Source organism: Symphalangus syndactylus, chromosome 13 (assembly GCF_028878055.3).
Source record: "Symphalangus syndactylus isolate Jambi chromosome 13, NHGRI_mSymSyn1-v2.1_pri, whole genome shotgun sequence".
Lineage (NCBI taxonomy): Eukaryota > Metazoa > Chordata > Mammalia > Primates > Hylobatidae > Symphalangus > Symphalangus syndactylus.
The window spans coordinates 97,945,333-97,969,328 of record NC_072435.2 but is presented as its reverse complement, the minus strand read 5'-3'; the positions used below and the strand labels follow the sequence as shown (position 1 = coordinate 97,969,328).

Sequence of the window (23,996 nt, the reverse complement as noted above, 5' to 3'; positions counted from 1 at the left end):
TCTTCCAACAGTTTACTCCCGGATTCAGGCCCGGATGCCTCTCTTTAAGGAGCCTCCACCTCCCAACACTCTCCTTCCAGACACGCCAGACTTCCCTGGCAGACGCCACCCCTTCACCTGCCATCCTGACCATGTCACTCCCACCCCTGGGACAATGTCCAGATGTGCCCTGAGCAAAAAACAGATCCCTGAGGAGACTAATGGGGAGCAGGGCCCCTGAGAACAGAGGGCAGGTGCCAAGTTGCAAAGAAAAAAAGAAATGAAAGACTTTAGAGAGAAACTAAAAATAAAGAGAATGTGTTTTAATATCCCTTTGGCTGATTCATCTTTCTGTGGCACCAGAAAGAGGGCGTTACCCTCTACTCACGAATGCCTTATGTTTTGTTACAAGGCCTCTCTTCCCACATCTGAAAGAGTAAAATAACAATAAGAGTGTAAGTACAGGAGATAATGCTGGTGGCATAGCTACAATCTCCAGGCTGGAGCCAGTCTCGGCTTACAGTTTTTGTCAGCTTTTCTAAAAAAAAAAAAAAAAAAAAAAAAAAAAAAAAAAAAAAAAAAAAAAAAATGAGATAGCTAAGGCCCATGTATGCGATTCCTCAACATCCCTTCTTATTCTTTCTCTGGCTGTCTGTTCTCATCTCATTCAGGCATGGGTCCAAGATGGAGTAGTGATTAAGCAGCCTGGTGACATTGTATACTGGGTAACTGCTTATTCCCAAAGCATGGCTGGCAGGAGAGGGAGCCCTGGTTTTCAGTCATTCCAGGGAGGAAATGAAATGCTAATACCTAGCCTACCATAAACTCCACAGTGGCATAAGCCTTGCTCAAAAGTACATCAGTGAATAAAAAGAATGTCAAAGGCTGTCAGTAGCAGAAAAGGAAAGGAAATAGAAAAAGAAGAGAACAGAATGAGATGAGGCATGAAGTAGAGAGAGGTGAGAGAAATACTATGCTGGGTGAAAGTGATTGGGAAACCATTTCTGACCATGTATTTCACCACACTCATCCCAGGCCTTGCAGCATTGTTTTGAAATAAGAAGCATTGATATTAATACCAAAAAGTCAGTGATTTTAACCAGTGGATTATTTGGGACAAATCAAAGGTAACAAGGGGTCAAGATAAGCCCATATGCCTTATTTGACTTGATTGAAAGATTCATTCTCCTAGTGTCTATTCTAGATTAAAACTATTCAGACCAGTCTATACAACATAAAGTTTGGATGTTCTTTCAAGAAAACAGCTATTCATTTACTTTAGTGAATAACAATATCTAGAAAGGCCATCTGCTTCAACCAAACTTTGGAAAGGATGCATTTTTAAGATTAATGGAGGAAGAGGATACCTGCCCAACTAGCTATGTTAACCAATTCAACACCATAATAATAATAGTTAACATTTATATAGTTTACCATACAGCAGCCATTGTGCAAAACACTTTGCGTACATTCTCACTTAATCTTCATACCAGTCCTAGGAGGTACTCTTATATATCCATTTTACATATGAGGACCTGAATATTAGAAGATTGAGTGCTTTGCCAAATCAAAGCTTAACAGTAAAGAAATGGTAGAATCCAGACTGTCTGGTTCCAAAACTTGTGCTTTTAGCCACTTCACATATTGCTTCTGTCATTGGTATGACAGATGTCACAGGCAGATCATATTCAAATTCTGTAATATGTTCTAAATAATACAAACAATATAACCAGAAAATGGTAGCTAAGTTATATAGCAGGCCCCACTGAAATAATTCAAACATAAAAATGACCTCTTGGCATTTGATTATCTTTCACCTTAGACGTTGATAAACCAAACCATTCCCTTAGGACAACATTTTCTGTCCAGCAAAGCATTTCTCTTGCCAAAGTATAATTTTGTTGGCTACATCTATCTCCTCCAAGCCCTGGAATCAGACCTAAGCTAGTAAATTGTGCTGTCCTGGCAAGACGCTCATCCTCCAGGGCATTGTATCAGGCTAAAGTAATACATCATGTTGCCTCCCACTCTGTCTGCCCATTTCTCCAAAGAGTCCTAAAACAGTAATGTTTCTGCTTTGAATCTCTTGCTGTTATTGCCCCTAGGACTTGCACTTTAGCTTCCTGGCCTTGGAAACCAAGGTGAGCTGAATAGCACTCTTTTCACACCTGCTCTTGACTTGGGCTTCCAAAAGAAAGGAGGCTGTCAACAAAGGGGCAGCCCCATAGAACTCTGCTTCATTCCTTTTAGACTCAGAGAAACAAAAACATTGACTTGATTGGGTAACAGAAGACTTTGGTCTTTTGGGTTATGGGGATTTAGTAGCTGAGAAAGAGTTGCTGAGTACTGAGAGTGGGGGCAGGTCATAGAGGGCCATAATTCCTAGAAAAAGATGACCTCGTCCAATTGAGAGGTAGTGAGACCAGCAAACACTGGCAATTAAAAATTAACACAGGCCAAAAGTGAAATCGATGCCTAAATTTGATAGGTTTTCAAGAAAAGTTTATGACATGCAGTTCATAGAAAAGAGAACATTTTCTCAGTGTTCACTTTTAGATGATGCCAAAGGTCAATCTTACTTGGAAAGATCCTTCCACAGAAAAGCAGAAATGTACAGGGTCTCCTAGCAAAGTATAAGGCAGGCAATAGATATATTAGAAAATCTTTTTTAAAAATCCTAATTTCAAAGTGTTTTACAGCAGCTTTGATACTACAGTAATTCACTTAATTCCCTAATATGTGTCTGAGTATGTGTGTGTACATACTCATGTTATTCTAAACGTAAAAAGATGTGGCCAGTTGACAGTAGTAAAAGCTTCTTTCCATATCTTTACTAAGCACATGACAATGTATAACTCAATAATTGCTTTAATTCAAGTTGTGATTTCAATAGACAAAAATTTAAAGGCAAAATATTGACTGTCAAAATGTTTTAAAGTAAATGCAAATCCTATGAATTCTGGAAATATCAACCATTCGATGTATTACATTGGGGTCTTGATAATAATATAATCACAATTTTCCTTATATTAGAAATTTATAAAAGGTCTCAAGTCTTCCTTATAAAGCCATCAGAGATGTAGGAAATATTGGGAGGTGATTCTCCCTTTTCCACAAATGAAAATAGTAATTAAAATGCTAAAATGAAGACTACTTTAAGATTATTCATATCTTATATAATTTTCCTACTAGTATCCCATGCAAAATAATGCAAACCAAATGAATTTATATTAAATAAGGCGGCCCAGGGAGAAAATCTTGCCCTAAAAAACTAACCATTCCAAGTTATTCTAAATCAGCAATGTGTCTGGAGTTCTGAAATAAATAACTGGTGTGAAAAACCTAAGTTTCCAGATTCTTCAGATCTTAACTGTAATATTTGGTTGTGTAATCAATCCTTAGTTAATCTAAGTGAAATGCAGTTCATTTCTTATTAGCTAATAATTTCATTTGTGTTTTTTATCAGACACATAATTGAGCATTTTCTAGAAATAGCCCTTAAAATCCAGGTTAATTGTCTTACCTCTTTTTTCCTCCTTTCAAAAAAAAAAAAAAAAGATCAACTTTGGAACCTCTTCCTGTTAGCAAATTTCTAAAGAATAGTTTTATTCCTTAGAACTCAAAGAATAACAAATGTATATCTTAAGAACTAGTTGCTTCCTAACTTGAAAACGTTTGCATTGTTTTATTATTTAAATACTGACTCTTCAAATCAATGTCTTCCCTTTCCAATGATAGAGTTGAAATAGTTAAAATAAAACTTTCTCAATAAGCAAGATGGGAAGTTTCAAAGGAAATTTAAGCTGAATACATTGTTCCAACTGCATTCCCAGAAATCTGTAAGAAACACAAACTTATGCAGCATCAGTAGAGGAGGTAGTACCATTTTTACCAGTAATGAACAACCAGAGTCCCTTGTTCTAGAAGTGATGACCCTGGTTAAATCTCAGCATTACACATTTCCCTTCAGAGATGGAGGGGAGCGAGTTGCTTGCATCCATGACAAAATGTGAGACTCAGCTAACTGGTGTGGTTTTGATGATGCCACAGTTCAGCCCAAAACCCTTGTAACTAGCAAGTTTGCCCTGAAGATTATTGAATTACTCCCCTGACCATGCATTATTTAAAGGGAAGTGCTGTTATTATAGAAGCCAGCTGTTTAACCATTGGAATTCTGTCTGTTGGCCAACTTTTAAGATACAGCAGTACATTGTGACTAAACATTATGTCTACTCATGGAGGAGTCAAAGTCTAGGTTAGGTGGTGGCCAACTTGTCTGGTAAGCAGTCTTTGGTCTACATGCTATGAAACCTTTGAAGCAAAACTGACAAAATAAATATATAAATTTTTAATGTCAAGACTTTGTCAGCAAGAAAAATTATGTGGAATGTTATACATGCCTATTCATTCTAACAGTTGAGTAAGTGCATGAACACTTCATCATGCCAGTACAACAGAACTGTTGGACCACACCTTGCTGTAGAAGGGACTATACCAGGCACCTGTCTTTTTTTTTTTTTTTTTTTTTTTGTAGCATCGAGTAAGGACAATTAAAAAGTGTTTAGAGCATCTTGGGGAACTTCAAATAGATAGAAAACAACTTTTTACCTTCTAAGTTAGAATATATTTGCACCTCTTCCTTGAAGTGGTTTCCAACCGTACTGAATATTGGGCCCAAGCCAGTTTTCTCCTTCATCTCTTCACTTGTTATAGAATGTCTGGAATAGAAAAGACCATAGCAGTCATCCACTGTGTTCAACATAGGAATCTTCTGCTAGGATATCTGACAAATGTTTATTACAGCCTTTATTTAACTGTTTCCTACAATGGGGAGTTCATTACTTTTCACTGAAATCTGTCCTATATGTAACACTTGTGAATTCAAATTGTTAGGAATGCTTTTCTTATATTAAGCCAATATTTGTTTTTCATTCACCTACCAGCTCTGATTCTGCCCACTGGAACAGAATTATACAGCACCTAATGAAGAGTTTCTCAAGGCAAAGATAGAACAATTAGTTCCATCTCATTTAAAAATTAGTCGAAATGACAATAGTTATAATTTAGAAGTCATTAAAAATAACTATCTCAAATAGGAAAATATCAAATACTGAAGTCAAGTGTTTTATTACCTTTCTAATAAATTACATTGTATCAGGATTCTACCTGTAGACCATAGCAGCAAATATCTTTATTGTGGTTCTGGAAAAATAAACAATACATAGCATTTGAAGATATGGAACAAAACTTTGACCCTCGACTGTGATCTTTCAATTGGTGAGAAATGAGTTTTTTGTTTGTTAAATATTTTGATGTAGAGCCAGAAGAAATCAAGCTTACAGGGCACTTCAAAAGATGAATTAAACTTCAAAAGGCAATAGGTAAACACTTGTTATATTCATATATTCCCAATGACGTACAATAAATCCATTGTAGACATTATAGTAGACAAAGAAAAACATCTCTCTAGGATTGTGGTAGCTAGAGATAATTGGTAATTATATTTATGGCAAAATCTAAGTCTGTATACCACTATTTCAACAATATTTTTTAAAAAAACAAATGTAGACATAAGATAAACTTTCTCTATGGAACATTGCAGAGAAGTCCTAAAATTCTCTGTACCTAAACCCATCGATCTACAGACTAAAAAGCATGAGCTCAGAGTTTAGATGAGCTTAGAGTTTGACTGAGTCATGTCAAACTCTGAGCTCATTTAAGCAAGGTGGTAAACCAGATGGCTGGTATTTCCTGTTATTTTTTTTTGCTGTGATGATGATGACTTTCTATTTTACAAGAGGAAATAGACATGTGGTGAGTTTCATGGTTGTTTATAGTCATCAAGAAGTGAATATGCAATCATAGAAACGATCTCTGCCATCCCATGATGAAGGTTAATGTCTTCCTCTTATAGCAGACAAGGAGCTCCAGCACCTGTGGGACCCCAGAAGCAGAATTAAGTTAGAGGAGCTTGAAAGGGAAATACTAAATAGGTCCTGGAATCCCAAAGCCTGCCCTTGTCTGTCTTCAAAGGCTAACCATGAATTTTGAAATCAGTTGTTTCTGAGTTGGCTAACTTTGAAAGTTTCTGGAGCTCCTCCTACCAGCCCACCCCCAAACATCAAGTTACTATTTCATAAACAACAAATGAATCCCCATTACATTCCATTAAGAAATTTATAGTTTCAATAAAGGGCAATCATTACCTGTAATAGACAAAAGATACAATGATCACAAAATAGGCCAAGTCACCTTTTCCTTCCTCCCCACCCGCAAGAGAGAAGCCAAAGGGTATCAGCTGTGCTTTACTGGCTAGCCACTTAGCAAAAAGTATGTAGAAGTCCTTTGTGGATTACAAAGGACAGTGTAAGCCCATTTGTGTCTTTCCTCTAATTTATAGTTCCAGGAAAAGATTATAAAAACAAAAAAACAAAAAAATATTGTTTACATTGCTCAGGGGACCTGCTGAGGCACAGCTTGCCAGGGCCCAGTCCCTCCCAAATGCCACAGCCATTGGAAGCCCACAGGGTCTGCTCCGAGACCTGCACAGCAGACTCCACCCAGAAAGACCACAAATGAACCCTCACTGAGTTACTACCTCCAGCTGCCCTAAGAATGACAATAAACCTGCCTTACGGGAGGAAGCAGCCACCAGGGTCCTGTGCCAAGCATCAGGAAAGCATTTGGGTTCTTAGAGGATGCCATGAATGCTGGCCCTTCCAGCAGGGAGGCAGCCAAACTGGTTTGGTAGCAGGCCATTACCATGGGCCTGATCTCCCCCAGTGAGGGAGTGCAAAATACATGGGGATTCTGACTTTCAAAACCCTATCCTCAAGTAATGGTGTCATTACTACACAAACATAGACTTGTGATTTAAAACGTAATGTTTTCTTCTGTCAGGAATGAAGATTGAATACATGTCAGATTAATAAATTGGATTCTTCTGTGCCTGTGATTTACAAAATTTCTTCCATAAAGCCTGAGCAACCGTGGAGAAGACCAGGAAAGATAAGGGAAGAGAAGAGAAAGCAAGTTTCTGTCCCTCTGCTTTTGCCTGGGATAGAACAGAATCACACGAGAGATGGACATTTCGTTCACTGTTTCAGTTTGGTAGTTACTCAATAAGAAATAGAATTCATTGTTCTGGCCTCTTGGGGTGATAAGAGAGGGAGCCCTACTAGATTGGTATTGTAATTAGTTTCAAGACCCAAGACTTCTGTACACGGCCAATAGTGACAATGCTTCTTCACAAACCACACAGGATCCTGGAAACGGTACTCACAGAAAGCTGGCTATGATTTATTTAGGACCTACACTATATGTCAGGTGCTGTGCTATGCATTATTCATACTTGATTTCATTTAATCCTCAAACAATTCTTACAAGGAAGATATTATTAACTCCATTACATAAATGGGAAAACTGAGGCCCAGAGAGCTTAGTGACTTTTCCAGAGTCATACAACAGTTCTCCTGGGCTCCTCAATGAGGCACTTGGGCTTTGCAGCAAGTAGATCTCAGTTTGCATCTTGACTCCCCGATTTATTGCATGAATGACCTTGAGCAAGTCTTTGCCACCTCTGAGTCTCAGTTTTCACATTAGTAAAATGAGGAGCCCTTTCCAAACTTAAAAACTGTTTGATGTTCAACCTGACTATATAGTCAAAGCAGTTAAACAAAAAGGCAAACATGTGAGCTGTCCTGCTTATAAAAACAATGCAGAGTTACCAACAAGATTAAGAAAACAATGCATGATCTTCTTTTAATATTTCTATCATCCTCTGAAGCCAATATATAAGAAAAGACTAGGATTGGGCATAGACAAGATCCTTGCCTATCGGTTGCAAAACTTGGGGAGAGTTACCACAAATAGCATGGTGAATGAGTTAGTGCTAATGAGTGTGGTACAGACTCCGGGAGACATACTGGCATTCAGAAAGATCCGTGGGGTCAGGAATCATTGGGGAAGTTTCAAGAAGAGGTTGAGACATTGCAGAATACGTAGGTTGACTAGATGTGGGGAGAGGCAGGAGCTGGGTGGAAGACTGAAGAAAGCAGATTCCACCCTAACATGTGGCCACTCTGTTTGATTTGTGCAGACAAGCCCACAGGGTATGGCTCCAGCAGTCGGAGGGCACCTCAGACAGGCATCGTGGATGAGTGCTGCTTCCGGAGCTGTGATCTGAGGAGGCTGGAGATGTATTGCGCACCCCTCAAGCCTGCCAAGTCAGCCCGCTCTGTCCGTGCCCAGCGCCACACCGACATGCCCAAGACCCAGAAGGTAAGCCCACCTGGGTGGGATCCAGCCATCCTCAAGTGGTCTCTCTCCTGTGCATGTGGGTGGGCCAAGCAGAAATCCTGCCCCATAGTATCCTGGCTTACAAGTCAAAAAAGCTCCTTTGAACCAAAGAGATGGATTACATCCCCATCTCTTTGGTCACTCTGCATTGCAAATTTCCCCTCCCACCGCTATGGACGATGTGATGATTGGAAGATGTTACAAAACAGTGGCTAAACAAACGTGGGCTTTGGTATCAGACAAAAGTGAAGTCCTGGCTTTCTCACACACCAGCTTAGAGCCCTTGCCAAATAATGTGATGTATCCAAGCCTCAGTTTCATCAGTAACATTGGGATAATAATAATATCTACCACATCAGTTTGTTGTCAAAATTAAGTAGCTCATGCATATACTTTGAGATGCTTTTCACATGCCTGCATAAAGTAATTGTTGGACCATCATTAATGTCTGCCATAACTGTACTTAATAACAAAGCTTGTAACCTTTCAACTTCTGAGATTCTATAATCTTGCAAAGAAAATAAAAGGCTAATGGGAACTATTCAAAATTCATATTCAGTAGCAAGCATAATTAAACACAAAACATTAAAAATAGAAATTTCTGTCTGGCTATAAGAATGCCTAGAACTTTGTAATGATCAAAATCTGCAGGCATCATTTTCTAAGAGCTAGACTGTAAACAAACCTCAGAGGTACCATCTATCCCATCAGAAGTACATAAAACATCTGATGCACATTTAGTCACTTAATCGATTTTTCTTGAATGAGTGAATGAATGAACAAATGAATATAAGAGATTAAAATTTTAGCCATTAAGTAGAAAGAATAAGAACTAAAGAGAAGGTAAAGGAGGAAAAAGAGAAGGCAAGGAAGTTGAGTAAGGAAAGAAATAGCTCTCATTTAAGTCTTTTGGGGACTCTGTTAAAAAAGAAATGCCAACATGTGGTTTTAATCTTTGGAGCTAGAACTAATAATATTGTGCAAAAGCACAAGATGAGAGATCAAGAAGTTCACCATGACACCTTTGCTGCTTCCTGGTCTTAAACCTCAGCTGAGGCTAGAAGAGGACCATGGTGGCTTATTGGAGACGTGACCCCAGGGAACCCCTCTGAAGGATAGAAGGGGACTGGGCAAGACCCAACACACACAGAACACAGTAGCCACTGGCCAGGCAAGAAGCAAGGATCTCAGAAAAGACTTTTAGGTGAATGTGGCAGGAAAGTGTGCTTGCTGGGGCAAAGGCAGATTCATTCTTTCTCTTCCCAGGTGACCCAGCGCCTCTTGGTTTCTAACTGGGGAGGGGGTAGGTGTCAAGAGATGAGTCCCAAAGTTCTGGAATGGTGGGTCTTGTGACTGAGGTCTAGACCCCTCTCCAGCACGAGTGCTGTCTCCTGCATCATATGGAGCCTGGGCATTCTGAGCTCATTCAAAGGGGCACCATGGGAACCACTTGTTCTCAATGCAATTATTTTTGTGATGTTTACAGTATCAGCCCCCATCTACCAACAAGAACATGAAGTCTCAGAGGAGAAGGAAAGGTGGGCCAAAGACACATCCAGGAGGGGAACAGAAGGAGGGGACAGAAGCAAGTCTGCAGATCAGAGGAAAGAAGAAAGAGCAGAGGAGGGAGATTGGAAGTAGAAATGCTGAATGCAGAGGCAAAAAAGGAAAATGAAGGACAGGAGGACTAAACAGACAGAGGCAAGGATGATGAGAGAGGAGCAGACAGCAAGAATGAAAAGCAGAAAATGCAATAGAGGAAATGAAGAAAAGTAGGCCTGCTGGAGCTAGATGATGATGTGATGGAAATAGAAGTAACCTTTTAGAGAATCTCACTAAGAAACATGGAGAAAATGGAAAAGAAAAATGTAATGCCCTAGAAAGCCCAAAGAAAGACAGTGGCAAAAATGAAAAAAAGAATAAAAATTATAAAAGAGGCAAAAAAGACACACTATTCTCTGCCTCTAAAACACAAATAAAAGAATTTAAATAAAAATTAAGGCTTCTATATGCATTTTAAAATTTTGTATGAATCTGTTATGGAAGAATTGCCTATGTCAATATATGTTCAGAGTTAAATATTAGCCCCAAATGCTCAGCAAGACTGAATTGTGTCATAGAAGTTCCGAGATTCCCTTTTCCCGCAATGTCATTGGAGGCTGCATTTCTTAGTCAAGTCCAGGGTTTAGGCCAAAGGGCATCCGGTATTGCCTAAAACCCTGTGAGGTCTGTGAGGTAACTTTTGAGAAGAGGTCACTGCATTTTTCTTCATCTTTTTTGCGCTTTGGAATCAGATATAAAAGATGTATAAGTTTGCTAGGGCTGCCATAACAAAGTATCATAGGCTGGGTAGTTTAAACCACAGAAATTGATTTTTTCATAGATCTGGGAGTTGAAAGTCCAAAATCAAAGTATCAGCCCTTGCAAGGGCCTTAGAGAAGGCTCTATCATAGGCTCCTTCCCTCGGCTTGTCGGTGGCCTCCTTCTTCTCCCTCTGTGTCTTCACTTCATCTTCCCTCCATACATATCTGTGTCTAAATGTCCTCTGTGTGAAACGACACCAGCCAGATTGGATTTGGGCCCACCCCACTGACCTCATTTTAACTTAATTATCTCTGTAAAGACTGTCTCCAAATACAGTCATATTTTGACATACTGGGAGTTAGGACTTCAACACATGAATTTGGACGCAATTCGGCCAGTGACAGAAGACTTCTGATCTCTGATGATAACCACTGCATTTTGATTACAGCTCCTAGAAAACACTCCCCTCCACCACCCCACCACAGATCTATTTTTATATCTGAAATCCTGAGTTTCTGCTCCATGAGAACCCCAGGAACATACTATGTTAGATCTGGAAGAGGCCTCAGAAATCCCCTTATTTTGAAGACTAGGACACTGAGATCCAGAAGTGGGTAAAGATGTGCTTGGGTTCTAAGCTGCTCTTCTTTTGGCCAGGAGACAACAGCACATAATCAAAGTGGGTCAACTAAGAAAGAATTCCAGAAGGAAAAGAGAAGGCAGAAATGAAGGGAGCGAATGAGAGCAAAAGTGCTGGATTTCCCTGAGGGTGAAGAAAAGCTAAATAGAATCATAGAATTCAGATTTTAGAGATCTCCTTCAGATTCCTTGGTTTAATCAGTAGGATTGGGGTCTTCATAGATAATAAAGCAAAAAGTCTTGCCATCCTCCAAGTTGTGAATTAGAAGAGCTGAGAAAGGGTACAAGACAGAAGTTCTCAACCAAACAAGTGGTGACATTTTGGGGTAAGAATATGACTAAGCCAGAAGTGAAGCATTTCATCCTAGTCTGTTTTGAAGATGTCATGGTATAAAGGAACCTCCTTTCTGCCTGGTCCTCCATGCCCCTGCCATGCTTTTTACTCCAGGATCACCCTTTCTAGTGATTCACTGAAAACCCAGGATTACTTAAATATGATGGACACATTCACGGCTCAATCCAGGAGGAAAAGGTCTAACTGAAAGCATGCCAAAGCCCCACATGGGAGCCAAGCCACTGCTGCTGTGGTTGCAAAGTGGATCCTGGCTTATCAGAGTAGAGAGAAGCCAGGATGGTGCCTTAGCCCAAGTGGCCAGTCACCTTATTCAGGAGATGCTAAGTTCTCCAGCTAAGACATCCAGGCTTTAGGATCAGCTGCAGGCAGAAGCCAATTCGTACTACAACCATCACCTTACAGTAGCATATAAACATAGATGGCTCTTCAAGGGACCACAGTTCCATTGAATAACTAAGAATTCATGTCCTGTGGAAAGCTTTGAATAAACTATAATTATACCCAATCATAAACTTCATTGAAGAGGAACTAAAGCAAAGGCAGAGAGAGAAGGAAGGAGTGAGGGAGGGAGGGAGGGAGGGAGGGAAGGAAGGAAGAAAGGAAGCAAAGAAGGAAGGAAGGGAGGAAGGAAGGAAGGAAGGAAGGAAGGAAGGAAGGAAGGAAGGAAGGAAGGAAAGGAAAGGAAGAACAAAAAGACTTTCTAGTTAAAGAATGCTGAACTAGCAAACTACGTACTATAAGACAGTTCTTTTCGGAATGAGTTTTATCAACTCTAAAGCAATTATCTGGAATGCCTACATGTGATTACTGAATAATATGAACCAAGAAAACAGAAAGAATCTATATTATCTTTCCATTTCCTTCTTTCCAGTATCAATACCCAAGCATCTAGTGATATACATGGCATATAATGTTGGATGGATGGATGGATGGATGGATGGATGGATGGATGGATGGATGGTCGGATGGACAAATGAGTGACATAGGCTGATGAATAGTGGTAGAAAGACACCATAAAAACAAGTGGCACTGCTGAGATGAAATGATTCCTATTCTCCTGCATAAGACAGTGATGCAAGTACAGAGTAAAAAAGGAAAGGCATAGGAGCTATGCTTATACAAGTCTTGCATGTTTGCAATTTCCTTCTCTGGCCAAATTGAAATTGTTCAAGGACCTATTGCCACAGGTGGCAACTGGCTAAGAATTTCATAGTGAATATTATATACCTATTACTCCCCTTAATGTTTCTTTGAAGTAGGCAGAATATTAATAATCATTTAAAATTCCAGTGTTTCAACTTCAATTGTTTCCTAGGGCAAATTGATAATTGTGTGTAAAACTAATTGGAGTATGTATGGAATAATCATCCTGAAATAAAATTGGTGAAAAGTATTTTTTATTGAGCATCTACAATGTGCAAACCTCTGTACTAGGCATGAACAAGAGTTATAAGCATTGGAGAAGCTAAAATGTAGTCTTTAAGGCTGGGCACAGTGGCTCATGCCTGTAATCCTAGCACTTTGGGAGGCCAAGGCGGGCAGATTGCCTGAGCTCAGGAGTTCAAGACAAGCCTGGGCAACATAGCGAAACCCCATCTCTACTAAAAATACAAAAAAATTAGCTGGGCGTGGTGGCACGCATCTGTAATCCCAGCTACTCAGGAGGCTGAGGCATGAGAATTGCTTTAACCTGGGAGGCAGAGGTTGCAGCGAGCCGAGATCCTGCCACTGCATTCCAGCTTGGGTGACAGAGTGAGACTCTGTCTCAAAAAAAAAAAAATTTAAAAAATAAATAAATAATAAAATATAGTCATTAAGAGTACAAAATGTAGATTCAGACTACCTGGGTTCAAATTTTGGCTTTTACTTACATTGTGGCTTTGGGCAAATCAGGTAATTTATGTGTGCTTCAGTTTCCTCATCTGTTAAATAGGGGTAACAACTGAATCTACCTTATTCAGTTGTTGTGAGGGTTTATTGAGATTGTGTGTGTGTGTGTGTATGTGTGTGAGTGTAGTGTGTGCATGTGTGTTTCTGTGCAAGGAGTGGGCGGTGTATATTCAAAGACATATATTATAGTGCTTAAAATGGTATCTAGCACGTAGTAAGCATTATTCAAGTTTTAGTTAACATTATTTTACTTACCTCTGAAAATTGGAGCTATGTGAAAAAGAAGTTGGTCTCCTGAAGTAGAAGCCAGTCTTGTGTCACCAAAAACTTCAAGCCCAAGCTTGCCACCCTTTTCCATGATGTGGTAGAAGAGTTTCAAGCATGTGGTAGGAAAATAAGAGAACTCAATGACCTAAGAACCATTCCAATCCAGAGAACCCCTGGTTCTATGAATAATTCCAACTTAAATAGGTAGCTTGGCTCTCCCACGTGAGAGCCATTGCTTCTGTTTCTGGGTCATATAACGAACTTTCAGAAAACCGCCATTTTTCTCAACTAGTTAAAATTAAATGTAATATGTGCTTTCATTTCATGGTGGCTGGGGAAAATTTAATTGTAGCATGAACTCCAGTTATTGGTAGTTTTAAGTAAAATTGCCAAAATAAATAGAAATGCAGGATATATCCAGGCTCACACAGCTTCCGGGACACTTTAGTTTCTAGGGCTGCCAATCCAGTGCCTTTCACAAGCATTTGATCTTTTTTCAAACATCTCTTGAAAACAAACAAAACCTCACACAGCTTCTAATGTATGCACTGTTCAAATGTAAAGGTGGAAAGGAGGCAAAGAAATGAGCTTCCAAAGAGCCATTCCCCTTCTCTTGCCTCCATTCCTTGAGGACCTCCCTCCCACTAAAGGGAAACATTGTTTTCTTAGGTAATAAATTCTGCAATTTCTCAAGTCCGTTAACATCCACTGGGCAAGATGAGGTCTATTCTTTTTATTTGCCCATATGAAAATAATAGGGCTTTTTTGCGATATTCACTAGATAACACAGAGTTGACTTTTAATCCAAGGGCAACATTGATAGTCTCTAGTTAAAGGGGAAGTCTTCAGGAGCAATGAAAAGATTAATAGTTTTAGATGAAGCAGAATCCAAATCCCTTTTTATGAGTTTTGAAATATCCAGTTTGTATGCTCACCTCAATATTTAAAGCCCAGTTACTGATTCCTTTGGCCTAAGCAAGACAGGTCAATTTTTAAAGAGGGAGTAGCTGAGCTTAGCAAAAATTCTCCAGGTCCACAAAACTTCCAGACATGCAAGGTGAAAATCAGCTTTTCCGTCATCCCCAAAGGCCTAACTGGAATCAGAACTTTTCCCTGATGCCCACATATTTGGAAGTCCTTTTTTAATGGGACTCCTTAATGCCTTTAGTGCCATCCCATTTTCATCCAGTGTCCAAAATAAATTATTTAAAAATATAAACTTATGTTTAAATTCCAGAAGAGAGAAGTGGAGATTGAGAACAGCAGGGAAATGATGAGAGCTATGGGACAAGAGGTTTATGAGTCCATATCTGATTCTTCCAGATAGCCCCTAAGAAAGTTCTTATCATACCAAGAACTCAATTATAACTTTCATTGCCTATTGTTAGATGAGTAACAGGAGCTAGAAAACATTTTGGAAATTCCCATCTTTATTTTTTTAACTAATATGGTTATAGTTTTAAGAACCATTGGTCAAGAAGCTAACTTTTTAAAAAGTGGAAGTATGATGGTTAGAAATAAGAATGCTAAAGGTGCATCAAACTATTTTAATTCTAAATGTCCTTGGCAGCAATTTAGAATCTGTAATAAACTATACCAAACAGTTTTGAGGGGAAGGGGATTAGTTTACCCTCTTCATGTGTGTGTGTGCGTGCACCTGTGTATGTGTGTGTGCACCTTTGTGTTCTAGCATCGTTGCACCCATTACAGAGCTGGGGGTAACTATTTACCAAAATTACAGGTGAGAATAGTTTCCTGGATTTTCTTTCAGTGAAGGTAAATTCCTCTGTAAAAACTAACCATCATTCAGTAAAAACTGCAGGATTCCTTGGTCTTCTCAAAAGCCTGTTTCTCATCCTAAATTGAAAATTATTCAGAAAATAGAGAGGACATTATTGGAGGGGCGGAAAGAAGTTGGTTTTCTTTTTGTTGTATCTTTTGAGGATCCAGGGACTTCGACCATTTTCTATCTAACATACAGAGAAAGATTCTTTAGGTCCCTATCTATAGATTGCAGTAACTTTCCTATAGAACCAATTTGCAACTTTAGAAATTTCTAGGTCTAATTATTGACCCATTACAACCAAAGGTCAATGCATCCAGCCAATCTTCCTTCTATCATCCCCTGCCCTTACTTCTATTAGGGACTGGGATTATGGGAAAAACCCATCAAATGTCTCTTCTACCACTTTCCTGTTTCTTAAACATTAGCCTCTAACTTCCTTTATTCAGTCTGTCATATGCTTTCATGCCCATTGGGTGAGATAAAGGAACATTCATTTATTTGAGTAGGCATCTGTTATGATCACTCTGGAAAAAAGATGACAATGGGTTACCTTGTCCTCCTGGGCTTCTCTAACTGACATGGTCAAAATGTCCATATGAAGATAAGATGTTAAGGGCAAGATTTATGAAAAGCTGAGTGTGATGGCAGCTCTTGTCTCATAAAATAACTCCAAAGTTCCCAGTGAAAGACCAAGAAATTTTACTCAAACCCAAACTGGCCAAATGGTCCAAGCTTCCAAGCTGGGATCCATGGCTAAAGTTTCTGCAAAATTCTGGGTATGATGTATAAACATTCACATGGGGCTTTCTGTCCAGCCAGCACCAAGAGGTCAAGTAATCAAGGACCAACTAGCCCTGCCATCTGTGAAAATATGATGTGCTATTTTCACGGCTTTAGTTCACAATTATGGCAAGACAAAAGTTCCTTAGGAGCAAGACCATGGCAGGTTGACGGTTGAGTAAGGTTCTCAATCAGCTGACAATTGTAGAGTTGGGGATGTGCAATGTTTATGTCATGGTGTAAGTATGTGGCATGCTTGACTAGCTCGTGAGGCACTGGAAGACTAGAAGGAATTAAAAATACGAATGAATCAATAAATGCATAGTATAATTACTGTTATTTTGTCAGTATTGTTTTACCTAGGTCACTATTGAATGCTCTGATTTGTCTCTCTGTAAATAATAATATCTTTTCTTCTTCAAAAGAACACTAGGATGAAGGTAGAGGTGCTTTTGGCACAGTGCCACAATTCTGATTTTTTTAAAACTCTATGCATGCATAAAATGTTCTTGAGCCATTCTCTGCCTTGGAATAGCACTGGCTGGCACTCTGCATGTTTACTTTTGTATGCTGAAGGCCCCCATCAACCTCAAACAGAGGCAAATCAATTTAACTTGTCATAGTGTTATTTTGTTCATCCTAAAAGTTCAAGAGAGCCTTCCAAACTTCCAAAATTTCTCTCAATTCACTGAGGAGGAAAATTCAGAACACAGCATTTGAATGTTCTGCCCAGATTTGTCACACACACAAGGAATGAGTGAAAGAGGGAAACACCCTTTCCTCCTAACCCTGTGAACTCATCACTATTGCATTGAAATGATACCAAAAGGTAAAATCCCTAGGCCTCACATCTCCCAAGGACACTGTAATAGGAGTTACTGCATACACCAGTTTAAGTAACTCTAGCATAAATTGTATGTCAGATGAAACAACGGCATTTCGGAGGCTTAAGAGAAAAAGAATAATCAAATCCAGGTTTTAGGTACGAATGTGCTGAATCTTTAGCACATAGCAAAATTGCTAGAATCTGGTGTTTCACTTTTTAAAATACCACATTTGAACCTTTCAACAATTCCAAAATCAACTCCCTCTGCGAAAGACAGTAAGCTTAAACATTTTTTAAATTTAAAAATGTAACACAAACAAACAGCTAACTAAACAAGCTGCCCATAAAATCAACAGTCTAGGGAGCCCTGATCCTGAAGTATTTTACAACATCCTACATGACTATTAAAGGCAACGTAAACACCTCTTGTCAGCAAGGGAAACTACCCTTGGCATTTTTTTTCTTTGTTCCCCAGGCTTTTAAACCATTTCGATAGAGATTTTTTACATCACAGGAAGAAATATTTGAAATAGAGTCAGGTGGTAGACTTTAAAGAGTAAGAAAGTTGCTAAGTCAAGATAATCTTGGAATAAAGTCCTCTGATTCCTGGAGATTCCTAGGGATGCTCCAGTCACTAGAAAACAGAGCTGTTAAGTCCACTCTCCCAGCATTCAAGGGAGCTCTGGAAACCAAGGAGCTAGCTACCGTTTCCCCACATTCAGCCAGAGAAAGGGCAGCACTCTAGCATGCAAACTGCTTTGACAATAGTAACAATTAAAAAGTAAATTTAAAAGAATCATAATAGCTGATATTGATTAGGTACTTGCCCTGTGGCAAGGGCTATAGGGAATCACCTCATTTAATCTTCACATGAAGCTTGCAGAGTGAGTACCACAATTATCACTATTGTATAGATAGGAAAACTCAGGCTGAGTATGGCTAAGTGTCTCTCCAATGTCTTGGGCTACCAAGTGATCAAGTAGAATCCAAACCCGAGATAGATAGACCACAGTGTGTTAATCAAGCACTACACTCTCTCCTGCATTTCTTAGTTGATATTTACCATAAACAATCTGTCACTTGTATGAGATGGCAGGGGGTTCTGTGCTATTTGTCCTTGTAGAAAATACCACAGGAAGAAAGTAAGCAGCCATGCAATATTTGCTGTTGACCTGAACTCCATTCCATCATTCCTGCAGGAAATTCGCGTCCATTTAATGAGCATTTCCTGGTTTGCCACTTTGCTCAAACACTTTGCTTGGGTCTGGGGAGGATATAGAAGTGAAGGAAATATGCTACCTGCTCTCAAGGAACTTATGTTTTAGTGGAGAGACAAACATGCAGAATTTACTCTACAGAACATCAATGCTTGAACAAATGTAGACCCAGAGAGGGCTCTTACAGCACACAAGCCAGAACAGACTGATGGTGCTAACAATTAGGTTCAAGTTTTTTCTAAACAGTAGATTCTCCTGCATACAACTATACCGCATGCCAGATAAATGACTGAGGGTTATTACATCCAGTTACAACACCACTCTGAGGTAGGTGCTCTTACCCCACACTTTCATTTTACAGAAGAGGAAATTGAGGACAGCACAATGTAGTGATTATCAAAGGTCACACAACTACTGTGTGGGAGAGCTAGGATTCAAACCAGATATGTAAGATGAGGTCCTCCAAGAAACAGAAGATGAGAAGGTGTTAAATGAGCAGGGGTTTTATTAGGGGGAATTAATGCGTGAACAGAAATAGGGGAGGATAGGCAAAGCCATCAGATTGCAAGATAAGCCTGACCCCAAGGGAAGGAGAGAGGGACAGCAGATTGGTTGGAAACATTTTTGGTGGGTCTATGGTCTAAGGAAAGTTCAGCAAAGTCATCATGGAGTTTTTGAGCCAAAGTTGGGCAATAAAGTTGCCCAACAAATTCCTGTGTTTCTCAGAAATAGGTCTGCCTCGATGTCCCCACCACACTTGGTCACTGGCTCTTGGGAGGAGCCTGCCCTGGTCCAGTCCACTAGAGCCAGGGGGCGGGGGAATTCCTACAACCACATAAAAAGTGGGGTGAGGTTTCCAGAAAAAAACATGATGCTGAGCTGACGAAAACTGTGTCCAGTAAGTACATATCCCTCACTCTGTTAAAGAAGCAGCCACATAAACGAGTAGTACAGGTTTCTCAAAATGTGCACCTTGTTCTTTGGTTTAAAGTCACATCTCAAAGTGCTGAGTAGATCGCATGACCCTCGCTTTGCCTGGCTGCCAGAGAGGAAAGACTGATCCAACTCTCCTGGAATCTGAACTTGTGATTCCCTGAAGTAAAGAGATATCAAAGTTGATACTGAGACATCTAAATCATCCTCCACCATTTCACATGTCCCCAGGCCAAGCCAGAAAAATTGTTATAGCACATCCCTTTCAACAGGTAAAGGGCTGATATCTGAGCCCTCTTTCCAATCATCCACTGCTCTTTTCTTCTCATTTTGCCCTTTTTGGGAGAAGGTCAATGCTGAGTTAGTACTTTATGCTGTACAATAAGCTGCTGATATTCCATGCTGGACAGAATTTTCCCAGTATTTTTTATAGAGTGCCAGGCTTTTCCTAGACTTCATGTCATTACAATACTTAACTTGTTTGGAGTGGGTGGAGATGGAAACATAGTCTATTGAAAGCATCACTGCTTCCTCCCTGAAGTTTAAAGAGCCTATTTTTATCCTTTTAGATTCTATCTCTCAGGCAAAATCTCATAAAGATAGGTGGGGAGGAAAAAAGGGGGGTTATAATATCTAGGGAGTTTGCTTTTGCTAATTGAATACTGTGCTCCTAGACTTCTATAAATACCTTTACAAATGGGTCCCAGCTTGTGGTAATACTCACCCTCCTCATTGAGTCTTCTGTCCCATGGCACAGCTTTGCCCTCTAAACCAGCATCTACCCCCATCTGGGAGCATGGGCACCTCATGATATTATCAACTATTGCTATTGGAAAGTGATTTGGACTTGAAAGCACTAGATATTTTTCACCTCTTGGGGAGGCAGTTTAGCAGAGTGGTTAACTGGTGAGCTCCAGAATCAGAAGGAATAGGTCCAAATTCCAACCACCATCACACCTCCATCATAAGAAATTAGGCAAATTGTTTATCCTAAGTTTCAGATTCCTTAAAGATAAAACAGTCAAGACAGTAGTACTTATCCCTGAGAGAACTATAGGAAACAAGAAAATATATGCAATTTACATACATACTACAATCCCCAGCACATAACAAATGTTCAAGTAATGGGAACTGTTATTATTTTAGCCCTTTGTCTATCAGTTTGTTCCTCTGTGACCTCAAGCACATTACTAAATATTAGCGAGCCTCGGCTTGTACATGGGACTGACAGGAACAACACCGCATCACCTCATGTGGTGATTGTAAGGATTCGGTGATATTATTTTGTAAACTGTAAAGCCTCTGCAAATGTTAAGCAAGATTATTATTGCCATTGTTATTAGTCCTCAGTGATCTTTTTTTTTGAGACAGAGTTTCACTCTGTCACCAAGGCTGGAATGCAGTGGCACAATCTCAGCTCACTGCAACCTCCGCCTCCTGGGTTCAAGCAATTCACCTGCATCAGCCTCCTGAGTAGCTGAAACTACAGGCACACGCCACCACACCAGGCTAATTTTTTGTATTTTTAGTAGAGACAGGGTTTCACCATGTTGGCCAGGCTGGTCTCCAGCTCCTGACCTCAAGTGATCTGCCCACCTCGGCCTCCCAAAGTACTGAGATTACAGGTGTGAGCCACCACACCTGGCACAGTAATCTTAATTGAAAAATCTGTGGATAGCTTTCCAAAGGAAAGCTTGGAGCTAGGATAAGAACCAAGAGATAATGGGAGAAGGTGAATGGCCTCTTCAGGGCCTTTTCTAGCACCCTAAATATGTGTGTCTGTACATAATGGGTAATCATATATATCACAAATTAAACCCTCCACAAACTTATTTCCCAATGTGTTGGTTAACCTTTCCTTCTGAAGGGTAAACTTCTTTAACCAACCCCAGTGGGCTGGAGGATCAACATTTTCTTAATAGTCTTACTTTCGTTGGTGTCAATAGGAAACAGTATTTACTCACTACTGTTTTCCTTTTAAAAATCTGTCTAGTTGCATACTAGAAACAGTTTCAGCTGGTTTTTTTGTATTGGACAAGCTGCTGAAGTGAAAAGTTTTTGCTTGACTGAATGTGGGACAGTTTCATAACCCTTCAAGAAGTGCACCGAAGGTGGGTGCCAGCTCTGATGACGGCTGCTTCTAACATGCCTCCACTTGCCGCCCATTGTCAAGGGTGGCCGGCGTAATTAAGTTAAGACAATGAGCAAAGCAACAGATGCAACTGAGACCTAGTCCCTGAATGCTTTTGTTTTGTCACTGTCATTGTCTGCAACAAAGAAGTCACATGTGACAGCCTGGGAAGAGAGCCAAATGCAAACCAGACGACATCCCAGCTGGTTTGAATGGCCTCCACCGTGCACGTGTGTGCATGGGAATCATGCTACTTGGCACAGCATCTGCTTCACTCAAGTGAGTTTCAGCCCATGGCTTTGCTGTGATGCTGAGACAGACCCAGAAGAAACAGACCAGGGGATCCCTCTGCTCAGACTTTTCACTTTATACCTTGTGCTCTGAGAGAAAATAAAAAGAATCTCTCTATTGGAGACAAAAAATAAGATGTATGTGGTTGGTCAATCTAACCTCAATTCTTTTTGCTATAGCCCCCCGCTAATTTAAAGAGTGAAGCATAATGGTACCTTAATGTTTTCTTGTAGAAATTTGGGATTAATTTGGCTTGAGAGGAAGAATGGAGATTAAATGCTTTATGAGGCTTTCTTTTTCCCATTTCATTCCTGAATATTTTCTTAGTTTGGGCATTGCAGATGCTTAAAGATCTTCTTATTTTGAGCTGGTATGCCTCTTAAACAGAAAAACAAAAGGTAAAATTCAAATTAGTGTGTTTCTCTGCCTGTTAATTAATTTGGTTAGTAGTTAGGCAGAGAGATGGCATCCTTAATAATATCTATTTTGGGGGTTTGATGAGCTACAGACCATCAACAGTGTTGATTGAGAATTGAACAAAAACATTTCAAGGAGTTTGGGAACATTAATGATGCTATTCAGTGGCCCCATGTGTCCTTCTCTCATTTTTCTAGAGAACTCCTATAAGAAAGCAGAACATGGCCAGGCACGGTGGCTTACGCCTGTAATCCCAGCACTTCAGGAGGCTGAGGCAGGCAGATCACCTGAGGTCAGGAGTTCAAGATCAGCCTGGCCAACATGGCGAAACCCTATCTCTACTAAAAATACAAAAAATTAGCTGGGCATGATGGCACGTACCTGTAATCCCAGCTACTTGGGAGGCTGAGGCATGAGAATCACTTGAACTGGGAGGCAAAGGTTGCAGTGACCCTAGATTGCACCACTGTACTCCAGCCTGGGTGACAGAGTGAGACACCAGCTCAAAAAAATAAAAATAAAAATAAAGAAAGCAGAACCCAATGTAAGATTAAGAACACAAGTTTAGCTCATGCCTGTAATACCAGCACTTTGGGAGGCTGAGGCGGTTGGATCACAAGGTCAGCAACTCGAGACCAACCTGGCCAATATGGTGAAACCCCATCTCTACTAAAAAGTACAAAAGTTAGCCGGGCGTGGTGGCAGGGGCCTGTAATCCCAGCTACTACGGAGGCTGAGGCAGGAGAATCGCTTGAACCCGGGAGGCAGAGGTTGCAGTGAGCTGAGTACGCGCCACTGAACTCTAGCCTGGGCGACAGAGCGAGACTCCATTTCAAAAAAAAAAAAAAAGAACTCAAGTTTACCAGGAGCTTAGCAGTAGATGCTTTGCACCACAACAAATGTATCTTAAGTGGTCTTTTGTGATATTTGAGGGGAAGTGCCAGGATTTAAAACAGATGGCATTTCAAGTTATTCTATACAAATGCCCAGTTTCTTTCTACCAGCTTTTTATCCTTTTTGCAGTGGTCACTGAGCTACTTTAATGAATGTTTGTACACAATGATGTCATCTTCCTTCTACTCAGTCAGTACAAGATGTTGACCATCAACTCATAAAATGCTAGCTACCTTTCTTGAAGGACTTGGTGATAACTCTAATGCTTAATGTTCCAAGTAGAACTGGAAAACATGTGTAAGAAAAACTGCCAGATCCCTATGGGCCTTGGCCAATAGGTATTATTCCCAAGGTGTGGCAGTTAATCTTTTTCCCCAGCCTTCATATTAAAACCTCTAATCTTCTCCAGGTCTCAGGTCTGCGTAATCTCAAATGTGCTTTAGCTCCTCACAACATTGTAACTGTGTGGGTGTTCATTACCTTAGCCAGAAGACAGTTTAAGATTCCAGGTCCCATGGAGTGAACTTTTGTTTTTGGTTATGAACCTCACTCTATACCAATAATTATCCATTACATCCTTCTGTAGAGGGCTCTCTGGCTAGAGGTAAAACCAAAAAAAGAAGTACCTCAGGTTTATGCATATAAATGCCAGTTCCTCTTTGATTTTATTTCAAAACTCCTGTCTATATACTTTGCAATTTAAATACATTCAAGGATAAAGTAATAACTGTAGGAAAAGTATTATAATATAATAACTTAGATCTGCACATCACGAGGGGTCCCTCATATTCATTCATTTCACTCATTTTACAGATATTTATTGAGCACCTGCAATAACCTGGACACTGTCCTAGACACTGGGACTATAACAGTGAACAGAGAGACACATCTCTGCTTTCACAGGGGTTCTATTCTAAACAAAACTCAATATCCAGGCCGGGTGCAGTGGCTCATGCCTGGAATGCCAGTACTTTGGGAGACCAAGGCCG

General features: G+C 40.0%; 1 protein-coding gene across 6 annotated transcripts in view; it reads left to right on the top strand.

The window, feature by feature from the left end:
- The window catches only part of IGF1 (insulin like growth factor 1), a 79,183-nt gene that overhangs the window by 51,069 nt on the left and 4,118 nt on the right, over positions 1-23,996 (top strand). For 2 of the 6 annotated variants that reach the window (XM_063614338.1, XM_055236017.2), the window contains exons 3-4: positions 8,078-8,259; positions 9,764-9,815. In XM_063614338.1, coding sequence (XP_063470408.1) covers positions 8,078-8,259; positions 9,764-9,815 — 234 coding nt within the window. Of the gene's footprint in view, positions 1-8,077; positions 8,260-9,763; positions 10,204-23,996 lie in introns of those variants that run through there. The other 4 variants (XM_055236013.2, XM_055236015.2, XM_055236019.2 and 1 more) reach the window with 2 other exon arrangements.